The sequence below is a fragment of the Kogia breviceps genome, chromosome 1, assembly GCF_026419965.1.
Source record: "Kogia breviceps isolate mKogBre1 chromosome 1, mKogBre1 haplotype 1, whole genome shotgun sequence".
In the NCBI taxonomy this organism is placed as follows: domain Eukaryota; kingdom Metazoa; phylum Chordata; class Mammalia; order Artiodactyla; family Physeteridae; genus Kogia; species Kogia breviceps.
In genome coordinates, this window is record NC_081310.1 from 35053643 (window position 1) to 35071509 (window position 17867).

General features: G+C 37.8%; 1 protein-coding gene across 1 annotated transcript in view; it reads left to right on the forward strand.

Moving 5' to 3' along the window:
• Nucleotides 1-17867, forward strand: part of MROH9 (maestro heat like repeat family member 9) — an 85321-nt gene that overhangs the window by 46294 nt on the left and 21160 nt on the right. The window contains exons 9-14 of the mRNA XM_067024521.1: nt 6649-6803; nt 9132-9297; nt 10461-10603; nt 11632-11769; nt 13304-13424; nt 15737-15874. Of these exons, the coding sequence (XP_066880622.1) occupies nt 6649-6803; nt 9132-9297; nt 10461-10603; nt 11632-11769; nt 13304-13424; nt 15737-15874 (861 nt within the window). The remainder of the gene's footprint in view (nt 1-6648; nt 6804-9131; nt 9298-10460; nt 10604-11631; nt 11770-13303; nt 13425-15736; nt 15875-17867) is intronic.

The window sequence follows — 17867 nt, forward strand, 5'->3', positions numbered from 1 at the left end:
TATACTACCCAAAGCAATCTACAGATTCAATGCAATCCTTATCAAATAACCAATGGCATTTTTTTATGGAACTAGAACAAAAAATCTTAAAGTTTGTATGGAGACACAAAAGACCCCGAATAGCAAAAGTAGTCTTGAGGGAAAAAAACGGAGATGGAGGAATCAGACTCCCTGACTTCAGACTATACTACAAAGCTACAGTAATCAAGATAATATTGTACTGGCACAAAAACAGAAAGATAGATCAATGGAACAAGATAGAAAGCCCAGAGAGGAACTCACGCACCAATGGTCAACTAATCTATGACAAAGTAGGGAAGGATATACAATGGAGAAAAGACAGCCTCTTCAGTAAGTGGTGCTTGGAAAACTGGACAGCTACATGTAAAAGAATGAAATTAGAACACTCCCTAACACCATACACAAAAACAAACTCAAAATGGATTCGAGACCTAAATGTAAGACTGGACACTATAAAACTCTTAGACGAAAACACACGAAGAACACTCTGTGACATAAATCACAGAAAGATCTTTTTTGATCCACCTCCTAGAGTAATGGAAATAAAAACAAAAATAAACAAATGGGACCTAATGAAACTTCAAAGCTTTTGCACAGCAAAGGAAACCATAAACAAGACAAAAAGACAACCAACAGAATGAGAGAAAATATTTGCAAACGAATCAATGGACAAAGGATTAATCTCCAAAATATATAAACAGCTCATGGAGCTCAATATTAAAAGAAGAAACACTCACTCCAAATATGGGCAGAAGACCTAAATAGATACTTCTCCAAAGACATACAGATGGTGAAGAAGCACACGGAAAGCTGCTCAACATCACTAATTATTAGAGAAATGCAAATTAAAACTACAATGAGGTATCACCTCACATCAGTTAGAATGGGCATCGTCAGAAAATCTACAAACAACAAATGCTGGAGAGGGTGTGGAGAAAAGGCAACCCTCTTGCACTGTTGGTGGGAATGTAAATTGATACAGCCACTATGGAGAACAGTATGGAGGTTCCTTAAAAAACTAACAATAGAATTACCATATGATTCTGCAATCCCACTACTGGGCTTATACCCAGAGAAAACCATAATTCAAAAAAACACATTCACCCCAATGTTCTTTGCAGCACTATTTACAATAGCCAGGTCATGGAAGCAACCTAAATTCTCATCGACAGACAAATGGATAAAGAAGATGTGGTATATATATAAAATGGAATATTACTCAGCCGTAAAAAGGAATGAAATAGGGTCATTTGTTGAGACATGGATGGATCTAGAGACTGTCATAGAGAGTGAAGTAAGTCAGAAAGAGAAAAACAAATATCGTATATTAACACATATATGTGGAACCTAGAAAAATGGTACAGATGAACTGGTTTGCAGGGCAGAGATTGAGACACAGATGTAGAGAACAAACGTATGGACACCAAGGGGGGAAAGTGGCAGGGGGTCATGGTGGTGGTGTGATGAATTGGTGATTGGGATTGACATGTATACACTGATGTGTATAATACTGATGACTAATAAGAACTTGCTGTATAAAAAAATAAATTAAAATTCAAAAATTAAAACAAAGAAACTCTCAACAAACAAAAGTCCCAGACCAGATGGCTTCACAGGCAAATTATACCAAACATATAGAGAAAACATCTATACTGCTGAAACTGTTCCAAAAAAATTGCAGAGGAAGGAACACTTCAGAACTCATTCTATACTACAAAGCCGCAGTAGTCAAAACAGTATGGTCCTGGCATAAAAACAGACATATAGATCAATGTAACAGGATAGAAAGCCCAGAAATAAACCCACCTATGGTCAATTAATCTATGACAAAGGAGACAAGTATATACAATGGAGAAAAGACAATTTCGTTAACAAGTGGTGCTGAGAAAACTGGACAGCTAAATGTAAAAGAGTGAAATAGAACATTCTCTAACACCATATAAAAAAACAAACTCAAAATGGATTAGAGACCTAAATGTAAGACAAGATACTATAAAACTCCTAGAGTAAAACATAGGCAGAACACTCTTTGACATAAATCTCAGCAATATCTTTTCAGATCAGTCTCCTAGAGTAATGGAAATAAAAACAGAAATAAAAAATGAGACCTAATGAAATGTAAAAGCTTTTGCACACCAAAGGAAACCATAAGCAGAACAAAATACAGCCTACAGAATGGAGAAAATATTTGCAAATGATGAAACCAAAAAGAGATTTATTTCCAAAATATACAAACAGCTCATGCAGCTCAATATCAAAAAAAAAACAACCCAATCAAAAAATGGGCAGAAGATCTAAATAGGCATTTCTCCAAAGAGGATATACAGATGGCCAACAGGCAGATGAAAAGATGCTTAATATCACTAATTATTAGAGAAATGCAAATGAAAACTACAATAAAGTATCACCTCACACCATTCAGAACGGCCATCATCAAGAAGGCTACAAATAGGGACTTCTGGTCATTCATTAGGCAAGAATCCTCTTGCCAATGCAGGGGACACAGGTTCAAGACTTGGTCCAGGAAGATCCCACATGCCATGGAGCAACTAAGCTCATGCACCACAACTACTGAGCCTGCGCTCTAGAGCTCACGAGCCATGACTATTGAGCCCGCAAGCCACAACTACTGAGCTCGTGCGCAGCAACTACTGAAGTCCACAAGCTTAGAGCCCATTCCCCGCAACAAGAGAAGCCACCACAATGAGAAGCCCATACACTACAACAAAGAGTAGCCCCAGCTCACTGCAAGCAGAGAGAGCTCGCATGCAACAATGAAGATCCAACGCAGCCAAAAATAAATACATAAATAAATAAATTTATTTCAAAAAAAGTCTACAAATAATAAATACTGGAGAGGGTATGGAGAAAAAGGAACCCTCCTACACTCTAAGTGGGATTTTAAATTGGTAGAGCCACTGTGGACAACAGTATGGAGATTCTGTAAAAAACTAAAAACAGAGTTACCAGATGATACAGAAATCCCACTCTGGGCATATACCTAGATAAAACTGTAATTCAAAAAGTAACATGCACCCCAATATTCATTGCAGCACTATTTACAATAGCTAAGACACAGAAGCAACCTAAATTTCCATCGACAGATGAATGTATAAAGAGGTGTGGTGTATATATATATATATATATATATATATATATATATATATATATATACACAATGGAATATTACTCAGCCATAAAAAAGAATGAAATGATGCCATTTGCAGCAACATGGATGGACCTAGAGATTATCATACTAAGTGAAGTAAGCCATACAAGTAAGAGAAACATCATATGATATCGCTTATATGTGGAATCTAAAAAAAAAAGATACAAATGAACTTATTTACAAAGTTGAAAGTGACTCATAGATATAGAAAGCAAAACTTATGGTTACCAAAGGGGAAGTTGGGGGGAAGGATAAATTAGGAGGTTGGGATAAATATATACAGACTACTGTATATAAAATAGATAATCAACAGGGATCTACTGTATAGCACAGGGAACTATACTCAATACTTTGTAATAATGTGTAAGGAAAAAGAATCTGAAAAAGAATTACTGAATTACTGTGCTGTATACCTGAAACTAACACAACATTGTAAATCAACTATATTTCAATAATAATTTTTTGGATTAAAGACTGAGGCCAAACACTATCAAACTCTTAGAGGAAAACATAGGCAGAACACTCTATGACATAAGTCACAGCAATATCCTTTTGGACCCACCTCCTAGAGAAATGGAAATAAAAACAAAAATAAACAAATGGGACCTAATCAAACTTAAAAGCTTTTGCACAGCAAAGGAAACCATAAACAAGACCAAAACACAACCCTCAGAATGGGAGAAAATAGTTGCAAATGAAGCAACTGACAAGGGATTAATCTCCAAGATTTACAAGCAGCTCGTGCAGCTCAATAACAAAAAAACATACAACCCAATCCAAAAATGGGCAGAAGACCTAAATAGACATTTCTCCAAAGAAGATATACAGATTGCCAACAAACACATGAAAGAATGCTCAACATCATTAATCATTAGAGAAATGCAAATCAAAACTACAATGAGATATCATCTCACACTGGTCAGAATGGCCATCATCAAAAAATCTAGAAACAATAAATGTTGGAGAGGGTGTGGAGAAAAGGGAACCCTCTTGCACTGTTGGTGGGAATGTAAATTGATACAGCCACTATGGAGAAAAGTATGGAAGTTCCTTAAAAAACTAAAATTAGAACTACCATATGATCCAGAAATCCCACTACTGGGCATAGACCCTGAGAAAACCATAATTCAGAAAGAGTCATGTACCAAAATGTTCACTGCAGCTCTATTTACAATAGCCAGGACATGCAAGCAACCTCAGTGTCCATAATTAGATGAATGGATAAAGAAGATGTGGCACATATATACAATGGAATATTACTCAGCCATAAAAAGAAACAAAATTGAGATATTTGTAGTGAGGTGGATGGACATAGAGACTGTCATACAGAGTGAAGTAAGTAGAAAGAGAAAAACAAATACCGTATGCTAACACATATATATGGACTCTAAGGGGAAAAAAAAGTCATGAAGAGCCTAGAGGTAGGACGGGAATAAAACACAGACCTACTAGAGAATGGACTTGAGGATATGGGGAGGGGGAAGGGTAAGCTGTGACAAAGTGAGAGAGTGGCATGGACATATATACACTACCAAATGTAAAATAGATAGTTAGTGGGAAGCAGCCGTATAGCACAGGGAGATCAGCTAGGTGCTTTGTGACCACCTAGAGGGGTGGGATAGGGAGGGAGGGAGATGCAAGAGAGAAGAGATATGGGAACATATGTATATGTATAACTGATTCACTTTGTTATAAAGCAGAAACTAACACACGATTGTAAAGCAATTATACTCCAATAACAATGTTAAAAATAATAATAATATTTTTTTAAAAAGAATATAGCCAGAAAACAAGGAAAAAGTGAATGAAAAGGGGAAAAATAAAACTAACTTGGAGACTATAATGAAAATTTGAAAGATTACAATTCAGTGTTTACCATTCTAGTCCATTCCCTCAACACATAGTTCACTCCTTCAAAATATAGATTCATATCTCCTTTAATTGTCAAAGTGTTTTCAGAAGTATCTTGATCTGTTGTTATTCTGTTCCATTATTTTGACTTTCTTTTTAAAGGACTCGAATTATATTGTACATATCCTCCTAATTGAGCTTATATGTTTTATACAATAAAGTCTACCCATCCAAAATAAACCTTTTTTTAAAAAAAATGGGTATTCTCCCACTATCCATAAATGCATAGATTGGTAGGCAGCCAAGATGGCAGAATAGGAGGGCCCTGAGCTCACCTACTCCAACAGGTACACCGAAATTACAACTATTTACAGAGCAACTATTGATGAGAAAGACCAGAAAACTAGCAGAAAAAATCTACAACTAAAGCTGTAAAGAAGGAAGCACAATGACATGAGTAGGAAGGGCAGAGACACTGTACACTCAATATCCACACCCCCAAGGAGGCAACCCACAAACAGGAGGATAATCACAATTTCAGAGGTTCTGCCCAAGGAGCAAGGGGTCTAAACCCCACATTGGGCTACCCAGCCTGGGGGTCCTGCACCAGAAAGATGGGCCCCCAGAACATCTGGCTTTGAAGGCCTGTGGGGCTTGCTTTCAGGAGAGCCAGAGGGCTGTAAGAAACAAAGACTTCACTCTTAAAGGGGACATAGTAAACCTCACATGCTCCACAAGACCCAGGGCAGAAGCAGTAATTTGAAAGGAGCCTGGGTCAGACCCACTTACTGATCTTGGAGAGCCTCCTAGAGAGGCAGGAGGCAACTTGGACTCACCAGGAGACATAGACTCTGCTGAGCAATGGGGACAAAATGTACAGTATGGGAAACTTATATAATCAAGAATAATATAATATCTTTGCACAGTGACAGATGGTAACTACACTTATCGTAGTGAACATTTTGTAATGTATAGAAATACAGAATCACTATGTTGTGCACCAGGAATTAACATAGTGTTATAGGTTAATTATACTTCAAAAATAAATAAACTCATTGAAAAGGAGATCAGATTTGTGGTTACCAGAGGCTGGTGGGAAGGGTAATTTCCAGTTAGAAGATAAATAAGTACTAGGGATATAATGCACAGCATGATAAATGTAATTAACACTGCTTTATGTTATATATGAAAGTTACTGAGAGTAAATCCTAAGAGTTAGTTCTCTTCATAAGGAAATATTTTCTTTTTCTTTTATTTTGTATCTATATTAGGTGATAGATGTTCACTAAACTTATTGTGGTAATAATTTCACGATGTATGTAAGTCAAATCGTTATACTATACATTTTAAACTTATATAGTGCTTTATGACAATTATATCTCAATAAAATCGGAAGAAACAAATAAATGCATATGTTTCTCATCCAAATAAACGTTTCCATTGTGTAGTAGTGCACATAAATATGCTTTCCTCTAGTGCTTATTTGTGTGTTCATTGCTGCCTTGGTCATTCTGAGAAGGATTGAATTCTTTTGTCTAAGAAACGCCTTGGTTAGAGGTGGCTGTGCAATGAGAGACTCTTGTTGACCTGTGAAATTGCTTTTCCAGGTGTCTAAAATTGTGGATGTTATTTATAAGCAATTGTGTGGAAATGCTTCTCCCATTGCGAAGCAAGCTATGTTGAGGGTCATTACCTTGTTGACACGTACTTCACCAAAGAAGGTCATCTTTCAACTTATGGACTACCCAGTCCCAGCAGACAAGTAAGTCCCCTCTCACCCCTTCCACAGAGTTTGCTCAGTCTCCAGAGTCAGACAGACCTGAACAAATCAGATCTGGTTTCTTTTTTTCTGAAAGACAATATTTATTTTTGTACTACACAGGATGATTGTAAGGCTTAAATAAGATCATCTATAGTATTCATATCTTCATAAAATATGTGGCACACAGTAGACCATCAAGAAATCATAATTGTTGCTGTTATTTATCTGAGGATTTAAATTGTGTTCTGCTGCATATCCCACATTGAAAAACCTCTTCTCAAAGTTATAATGGTTTTTTCCCCACATGTGATAAAATTCAGTGTTTTTTTCTCATTTATGAAGGACAGACATAAGATATTTCCAACCACCAATAAAATAATAAAACATTTAAAAGTCCCAGGTATAATTGGGAATTTTACCTGTCCCTGTCCCTTAACTGTTTATCTGAAATTCATGATCCAGGGTCATGAGAAATATTTAAGAAGAAAATATGCTTAGGTGAGCCTACGTGACACTATGAATCTAACAGCCATGTTAGAGGAGCTTATTAAATCACACCACTCCATTTCTATAGTTTGTACATTGGAAGGGAAGGTATTACTTCTCTACTATTAACAGTATAAAAGGCAGGAAATTACATTATGAAAAGGATTCAGGCTTTGGAAACAAAATGAAAATGAATTACATCCCAGCCTTGACCCTTATATCCTGTGTGACATCATGTAAGTTTCATAAACTCCTTGATCCTCAATTTTCTCAACTGTGAAATGAGGAAAGTTCTTTTCATCTATAAAGCTGTTATATGGATTAAATTAGTTAATGTCTGTAAGAGGGCAATGAAATCAACAAAATGCTAAAGCAATTATATGACCAACTTTCTATTTCCAACTTAAAGATTGTATTTTTTAGCAAGCTTAAACTCAGAAAGTATTTTACTATTTAGAAAATTCTTGGAAACTAAAAATATTCATAAGACTCAGTGTTTTCTCATTCAGGAACTAAGTACCCACTGTGTGTAAAGTATTACCAGCCTTCAAGCATTTTGTTGAGGAGAGTGAATATACGCACATGGGTATAAGATAAAAGCTGCCAATGAATCCATTACAAACAGTGTGTACGGAGGAGGTACAGAAAGCAAACATAATTAGAATTAGGTGAAAATTAAAACAGTCACTAGCAGGTCTTGTGCAATAGTAGGTGAGGATTGAGGTAGAAAAACTGGGATTTGTAGGTAAGCTTAAACAGAGAAACGTAAAGAAGGTGTGATCAAGAGGTAACAGGGGCTTCCCTGGTGGCGCAGTGGTTGAGTGTCTGCCTGCCGATGCAGGGGACACGGGTTCATGCCCCGGTCCGGGAAGATCCCCCATGCCGCGGAGCAGCTAGGGCCGTGAGCCATGGCCGTGAGCCATGGCCGCTGAGCCTGCGCGTCCGGAGCCTGTGCTCCGCCAACGGGAGAGGCCACTGAAAAGATTCTTTTAAAAAAGAGGTAGGAGAATGACACAGGGCTTGAGAGACTTGATATCCATGTGGTTCTAAGCATGGTACTATGAATAAGCCCTGCAGATAAAAGCAGTTGAGTACTGGGGTTCTAGAGAGATAAGTGTGTCCATATTCTGAGGGACCAGGCCCCCATATTAGGAACCTAAATGCAAAGAGAAAGAATTCAGAACCCAGCATGGCTTGACATATAGCAGTTTTTAAGATGAGCAATAGTAAGAATAATCTTGAAGTGTGACAGGTATGTAGGGAAAGGAGCTTGAGAATTGGAGATTGAGAAACCAGGGTTCTAGTTACATCTGTGTCACTGACTATATGTGTGACATTTGGGAAAATGGCTTAGTTTTTAAATTTAATTTTCTAATTTTTAAGTTATGTAGTTTTCTTTAATTTAGTTAGCTTTTTACCTAGTTTTTAAAAATTGATATATTTATATATTAATTTGTATTTCCATACCAGTTTTTAAATACTCTATTAACCCTAGACAAACAAGGTCACAAGGTGGGAGGAAAGAGTATGGAGTACAGAAAGCTGATCAGTTCCTCATATTGAGCTGGACAGATATTTAAATAGCAGTAGGAAATGAACTTGTAGACTTATAATCTGTATTTTCCAGAAGACCATATTGAAATTCTTCCTCTGTTTTCAAGGACAAGAAACTTAATGGGATCATTTGGAAATGGGAATATCAGTTAGTTTTGGACTTGTCTGCAGTTTCTTTGCACTATAAAGATGTAAAACCAAGACTCTTTTCCTGATTTGTGTCACAGTGTTGAGTAGGAAATGAAAAACATACAATTTTCATTATCGGGGATGGGGCTGTGTTTGCAGCACTTTGATGCTGATGTGGCAGGCGGCTGGTTCTGAGTCAAGTGTGGCTCCACTTGTGCTGAAGACAATCTTGTTGATACTGAAAGGAAAGCCTGGGGCAGTGGAAGAAAGAATAACGGAAAGAAGACATTTCTCTCTTGACACAACTAATATGATGCCCGTGGCGGTAAATAATACGAATGTTTCTTTTTCCTGGTGTTGTTTTCTTAGTCGTGAAAATCCCTATCTGCTCACAGTCTCAGTCATACTTCCTTGACACAATCTGGCTCTCATTCATTCATTCATTCACTCAACACGTATTTATTGAGTGCCTACTACATGCCACACCTCGATCATGAAGCTTACATTCTTGTAAGACACACAGACAATGAACCAAAAAAATGTGTTATGTGTCAGATGATCTATAACTTAGAAGAGATATAAAGTGGGGTGGGGAAAAGAAAGTGGCAGGGAAGGTTTAGGTAAATTGGTCAGGGCAGGTCTCTCTGCTGTAGTGACATCGAATCAGAGACCTAAATGAGGTGAGGGAGTGATCCTTGCAGATATCTGGGCATGAGAGTTCTAGATAGAGAGAAGGGCAAAAGCCACATGGTGATGGGAGCTTACCTGGTATATCAGTGAAGCAAGGAGGCCAAAACATCTAGAGAGTACTGAGCAACGGTGAAGGTGTACGAGATGGTATCAGAGAGGTAGCCACCAGCCAGATCACACAGACTCGTGATAGGCATGTGAAGGCCTAATCTCATTTGTGTCCATCATTATATATCTCCCAAGCACCCAAATCCCCACTCCTGGGAGTAAATTCAAGTCTTACAGAGATATAATAGGGGAAAAAATGGATAACGCTCCACAAATGTGAGGTGGTGAGATGTGTTTCTCTGATATAGTGGGTATTGTAGTGGTCAGTAGACCAAACAATCTGTTAGTGACCTGGCATGCCCCTCCTTAAATATTTCACTGCCCTGGATTGTTGAATCACTGGGAGGACCTGGGTTATTGGTAAGACTATTCTTCATGACCACATAGTCATGGAACCTTGGGAGGTATGCCTTCCTTGGGAATCAGCTTGCTTCCTGCTGGTTTGGCAACCAGGCACTGTTGACAGTGATTTGGGAGCCCATGGCCAGAGAATGCTTGCCATAGTTCCTGTTTCAAAATGGACTGAGTAACTGTTATTGAATGAATGAATACACATGCATGCTTCAGGCTTCCTTCAAGGACTTTGGGGGAGGAGTTGCAGAGTCCCTGCCTTTCCACCCACCTCACCACTGCTGACTGGGTTTAAAGGGAGATGGTTACATTCTTGACTCCTTTTTCCTTCCCTTATAGGCATCCCAGGCCCTGTGCACATTGCTGCCTATTGGTTCTTACAAGAAAGTGGTGGCCCAGTTTTTCCCCCAGCTCTTGATGGCCCTCATGCTTCAACTCTTTTACGCCAGCAACCTGAGACTGATGACAGAAGACAGGACTTTGTGAGACACTAGTGATATAAGAAATGAGCTTCCAGCTGTCAAATATTTCTACTCCCTTGGGTTCATGTGGAACTATATAATCCCTTGTGCAGTATATACATTTATTACAGTTTTCTCTCCTCTGCAGGGTAGGATGCCTTTGGAAAAGTAACTATCCTAAGTATCTAGAAGTAAGCTGGGACCTTTCCTGAATGTGTATGCAGTATATAAAAAAACCACTCCCACAGAACACGGTTTATTCCTGCCACAAAGGGAAGCCACCATGCAGAGAGAGAGTGTAGGGGGGAGCAACAGGTCCAAAACCGGACATGTACTAGCTCTGCCATTTACTCTGATAGTGATCTCTTGGGGTAAATTACATGTAAGGTAAATATAATGTGCACAAATGTGCTTTGTGAACTGTAAATTTATTTTGTGGTTGGTCATGTGAAGTGTGGGCTTATGATAGCATGCAGTCATTCTGTCCACATAAGGTAAGGTTCGGCCCTTCTGAGATTACAGTAAGCTTTCCTGCTCTCCAGGGAAATCAGGACCCAACTTTCTGCTATTTGCCCTTATCTGGTGTGGACTTCTAAGCCAGGCAGGACCCTAAAACACAATCAGTCCCATTAAGATACTTAATCCACTCTCTGTCTTTCAAGCAGACATACACCAATTCATCCCAAGTAGATAATAATGTATTATATTTATTTAAAGCAACCAAAGAAGACAATCAACAGGCACATTTAACATGTCTTCACATCACTTAATATCTTTTGCTAATAAGCTTTTAATAAATGAATAAACTAATAAGCTGCTCTATGATTAACCCTAGATTTTACATGCTACTATTTCAGTTTAACCCCACATCCCATGTCCTGTTAATCAGGGGAGATGAAGAGCATTTAATGGTCTTTTCCTTTGAAACACACCCCTTTCCCCAAACTGGCATCCTGCCCAACATAGAATAAAAAGGCAAATAGTCACTTGCATCTAGTTATGTGAAGGCCACTTGCAGGTTATGACTCTCCTCTTCTTTGGGACCTTAGCTATGCTCGAGATGCACTGAGAGTTCTGCTGAATTGTTCTGGACTGCAACAAGTGGATATTGCTCTAAAGAGAGAGAATTGCTGGAACCAGTTTTCCCAAGCACTGTTTCACCATCATGGAGTCTACCTTGTTGCCAAGTAAGAACAGGGGCATTGAGAAATGTTCTCCATCTCTTTCCCACCTGTTTCATCTTTCTTCAACTAAGCCACTGTGGGAACACAGTCAATATCCACTCCAACTTCCAAATCTCTCCTAATGATCTGACTTGCCATTTGACTTCTACTTTTTCACTTATTTTGGGGGCTTTTACTTTTCCTTGCCTTGCTCTCTTACCTAGTGATATAGATACCAAATTATTCTCCCTCCACAGAACAGGTTTCTCTCTCAGATATGGAGAACTAGAGGTGAATCTGCTTTTTCCTTCCTCTGTTGTTAACTGATTCCTCCTCTGCAGGCATCAGACATGTGCTCCCACTTTAAAGAGGTCTGGTAAAAACCTGTACCCAATGAGACAAATTTGGGAAAGTATAATAGAAGAGGACTTTTATTTTCCTTGTACCACAAAGTTGTTGTTGCTGTTGTTTTTCTAGTTAGCTCATTAGTGAATAGCAAGCTTCTGATTATAGGAATCAGATTTTCTGATCAAGAATCACAATACATGGCCTTGACAACATAATAGACCATTTGAAGTTGTGACTGACTCAGAAAGTACAGTCTATATGCTTTCTGGGCTTTTGGTGCTTTTAAACCAACATTTTATTTGCACATAGATTTCAAGAACACATCTTATTTTGTAAAAGTGTAATACGTCTCTACCGTGCAGACAGAGTCATTCTATCCTCAGTACCTTAGTACATTTGAATCTTCTTACTCAAAGTGTAGTCCACACATCAGCAGCAACAGCATCACCTGGGAGTGAAACATGCAGAATCTCAAGGCCCACTCCAAACCCACTGAATCAGAATCTACATTTTAGCAAGATACCTAGTTGATCTGTATGCACATTCAAATTTAAGAAGCACTACTTTAGTGCTTCATCGCCTGGAGTCTTCAAATGGAATCTCTGTTACATCACCCTTCCCAGTCCTGCCAATCTGGTCTAGGCCAGCATGGCAGGACAGCTGTGAGTCTGGTCACTGCCCAAGTGTGTTATAAGGAATGGCTCAGGGAATGGCTCAGTGAATCAGGCCTCACCACCTCTTCTCTTTAATAATCCAGGATAGCCCCATATTCTCTTCTGCATTATATCATTCAAAGGAAGGACTTGGTCTAAAATCACAAAGGTGACCTGTGTGGCCATCTTGGATTGCCAAGATATTTATTTTGCACTATTTATGTTTTTTCCATTTGGTCAGGCATGGATGGGAACTTGTGGTAATACAGGGCAGTGTGTACTGTGGCACAGGATAGGAGAGATAAGAAAGAGGAGTGATGTTAAGGAAAGAGATGTTATCAGTGATCCTGGCATATATAATTCTGCAGACTCTGCATAGAATTCATAATGAGCCTGCAGTTTACCTTGGATTAAGGAATATTCAAGAATATCTTTCTTTTTATCTGGTGATACAAAATATGAGGATAATGTTTCCCTCTTTTCTACCATTAGCATTTGCTGATGCAGAAAGTGTTTTCATCTTCTTTGCTAATTCAGTGCTTTATTCTTCTTTACAGAACTCTCAGTGACCATAACTTTCCACAGTTTCCAGACACCTTGCATTATCTCTACAAGCTCTCAATGGAAGGTCCTAGAAGGTCAGAAGACAATGTCATCACAATAATATTCCTCACTGAAGTGAGTTTTATTACGACACTGTGAACAACAAACTTCTCATTCCCTTTCCTTATCCAAACTTAAATCAACTCTCTAACATTTTGTCTCCCTCTCTGAATATTGATTCTTACCAAAAGTTAAGACAATAACAGATATCTGAAGCTGAAGGGCGTAAGCCGAAGATAGATCTGAGTTATGAGAGGGTTGTCCCTTTAGACTGTTTCAGGAGTTGGCCTTTGTAGTTTCGTAGGGGGTGTGGATTTGTACAAACTAATTATTTTTGTAGTCCTACTTCATATTTCTCTACAAGCTTCTTAAAGTATATAGGGATAATTAAGTTTACTAAAGGTGGTAGGTAACATCTAGTGTCTAAACAATACTTCAGACTGTCTAGGGGAAAAAAGGAATGGGCTAAATAACTGGGTAACATGAAGATATAGAACTATATTACTTTGTATATGAATATTACATCAAATATTGGAATGCCATACTAGAGTCAAGCAAATTGAGGCAGTACTTTTGCTTACAAAAGGCATGTAAAAAGTTCTATAAATTGAAATTATCTGAGTCAAATCTAATTTTCCATAAAAGTAATATATACTAAGGAAGTATTGATCTAAGGTACGATGCCAAATATTTCCAAAAGTTTGAGATTTCAAACTTCATGTCAAAATAGTTAATAAACTATAAAAGCCATACCCACACACTATACTATATACTTCTAAAGCTTTCACAAGGATACATGTTTAACTTAACATTGCAGTAGCAAATCACCAGTATTTTTCTAACTTGCTTAATCCATTTGAACGTCTCATTATTTTATTATGTGACTCATTATTTTTATTGTACTACCCTTTAAGTATGTACAAACACCAAATAGGTCTAAACATGAGATACAAAATCCCTCCCATAAAATGCTACATTTAAAAGAAATTTACAAACTATGTAAGATTTATGTAAGCATCATTAATATACCTGATGGAAACCTAGTTGCCTCTCTCATCATGAATGTAATGCTTCCTGCTACTGGAGATTGGCATGCCTGTTTTTCCAGGAACTCAGCAATGACCACACTCTCCCATCACTATCTCTGTTTAGAATTTCTGGGCAATCATCAACTTTCCAGTTCAACTGTGAGGTCCCTTGGCCTTTTGTTGTTCTGAACACACAATCTATGCATTTTACCTTATTTTGGTCTTATCAGCCAGTGATACCTAAGATAGTATTACCAATGCCTATGCCACTTATTTATATATATTTGTTATTTCTAGTTTTCTACTGATATAAATAGCAATCAAGTTCTACTGATATAAATAGTAATCAAGTTTACATCTGTGTGCCTAAATCTTCTTTCTTTTGGTGTTTTAGATTATTTTCTTCTAACAGATTCCAAGAATCTGAAATAATAACCAAAGGATATAAACATTCTCAAGGCTAAGGATTTTTAATGCCAAACCGCTATCTGGAAAGCGGTGCCAATCAGAGCTCCCCACACAGCTCATGGGTATGCTTACCCCACGGCACTCTTGCCACCATAAACAAGCTTTCCAATGTGAGAGGCAGACGTGATGTCCTGTGGGGTGATTTGATTTGTACTTATTATTTAAAATTTTAGAGAGTTTGAACATTTAAAAAATATTATTATTTATAAATTAAAGTTCCATATTACGAACAACCTGATCTTTACCTATTTAACTATTATGATCTTAGTGTCTTTCTCAGTGAATTGTATGCTTCTCTCTCTCTTTCTCTCTCTCTCTCTCTCTCTCTCACACACACACACACACACACACACACATATACACACCCCACAGATTTGTGAAAGATCGAGTAACATATGAACACTGTGCTTTGTACATCCTTAGTGAGATAAATTGCAAGGACAAAAAAAATCTGTAAAGAAATATTTATTTTTCCTCAGGAGGTTTACTGATGTTATATGTGTTGATATCATAATTTTAAGACTATTGTATGCATTATATGGTAGAAAATGAATAAGTAAACATATTAATGCTCTTAGGCACCAAGGTTTTCCAGGTCTCTAAGAGAAAGATGAGGCAACATAAAAGTATAAAAAGTTAACATAAACTCTTTTATTACACATGTGAAAATTTCTTTCATCATATATATAAAACAAAGCATGTATTTCCTATTCCATCTGCTACTTCCCCTTCCCTTTATGGGCACAGAAATATATGTAAAAATATGTGTAAGTATTTAGAGTTTTAGTGTGATTTGTGTTTGTTTTACTGAAAATGTCTTGATTTTTATGACTGAAGCAAAAACAATGCCTGGCCATTACTCTGCCTATGAATTTAATTGTTTTCTTTTAGCTTCTCAATAATTTCTTCAAGGACCCATTCCCAGAAGAATTTTTGGTTCTCTTCAGAAACTGGGTCAATGACTCTGATCCTGCAGTTAGCAAACTGAGCCTTCAGAAAATTGCCAGCATGGCACCAGTTATCAATGAGGTATGTGTGTGTGTGATTTGTGTCTGCCAGCACCATCGAAGTCATAATCTGAGATTTGGTATAACTCAGTATCCTTACTGACAAAACATTGATTACTTTTTAGTTTATACATCACTAACACAATACCAAAGCTGAGTGTTTTATCAATAAGGAAACTGGGTTGAATGGAAATGATGTGTTAAGTCAATTTATTGGCTTTATCACCTTATTTATATTTTTCCCAGAAAATCACTCATTACACTCAGAATTTATCAGCATTGCCCTACATGAACACTCTTGTTACACCCTAAACCACACACACATTATTTTCCACTCCAACATACACACATGCGTACACATTAATTCCTGTCTCAGAGCACTCGCTCAAGCTTTTTCTTCCTTTAGACCACTTTCCTCCTTCACCCATTCACATTTTTCTTATTTTCCAATGATCAGCTCAAGTCAAATTTCACTGGATATTCTGGTCTCTAGCAGCCTCATCCCTTTCAGGGCCACACCAACTATAAGCACTTGCTTATATAATATTTCATATTTATGGCTCTCTACCTAAAACTCTTGAACCAACAGCATCAGAGTCTCTTGGAAATTTGTTAAAAATGCACACTGTCAGGCCCTATCACAGGCCCATGGAATCAGAAATCATGGGGGTTGTGCCCATCAATCTATGTTTTCAAAATTCCTCCAGGTAATTCTAATGCAGGTTGAACTTGAGAACTACTGTCCTATATCATTTCCCACTAAGTCATGTGAATACTTCTTGCCTTCCAGGAAGAGTGTGTCAATGCATATACCTATGTGTTATAATTCTTTTGTAAATTTCAAAGTAGCTTGCACAATGCTGAGACTGTAGATATTCCATAAATTATTACTGATTTAATAATAAATTTAATAATAAATCCTAGTATATCCATTAAGCATAGTCTCTGAAAGCTTAAAGCCTGTCAGTGGGCACTCATTGTGCATTTAGAACGAAATGAACCATAGTTTATTTGCTTTAGATAAATCATACAAGTCAATAGTATGTATTGCAAACAGAAAGTTATTTATTGCCTTCTCTAGTCCTCTTAGCAATGCGATTAACAATGTGACAGAGTTGTCTAGGAAAGTGGGAGAGAAACAGTGGAGAGGGATCTGGATTGAGGTTTCACGTACTATCTATTGGTAAAGACTCCAGCCAGACACAAGTGTCCTCTGGCTGTTATTTGGCAAATAGTATTTATTTCTTTTACTTCCTTTCTTTCCAGCCTTTCTTTCACTCCTTTGGTGTCTCCTTTTCATGCTTTAATTTCCTGATATTCTGCTTGCCTCTGATCTGCAATTGATGCCCATGACCTAGCTCAGCAGCTCAGTGGCTCTCATACCCAAACAGGTCATTGTAACCTAGTTTCGAGGTTATGCTGCCAATGGTGTGTTGGTAAATGTTTAAACAAGCAGCTCTGTGAAAATAAGACCAATTTCTCTGGCGTAAATACTCCCACTATGGATGATTTCAATCTATCAAAGGGACATCAGTAGACATGGATTTCGGAGGAGATGCACAGTAGCACATCATTATTTAATATCCCCACCATACAGATACAATACATATAAATAACCTCAAAGGCATAAAAGAGCAAAATGTAGCAAAAGAACAGGAAGTGATGTCTTGAGTATTTATTACCATTGTTTTTATTTCTAAATGTATAAAATTTAATTTTTAATAATGACTTTTTTTTTTTCTTTCTTTTTTTTTTTTGCGATACGCGGGCCTCTCACTGTTGTGGCCTCTCCCACTGCGGAGCACAGGCTCCCAGATGCGCAGGCTCAGCAGCCACGGCTCACGGGCCCAGCCGCTCCGCGGCATGTGGGATCTTCCCGGACCAGGACACGAACCCGTGTCCCCTGCATCGGCAGGCGGACTCTCAACCACTGCGCCACCAGGGAAGCCCCAAATAGTGACTTTTTTTAATGATCAGCTTGCAAAATTTTTGACAATTTGGCAATTGACTCTTGT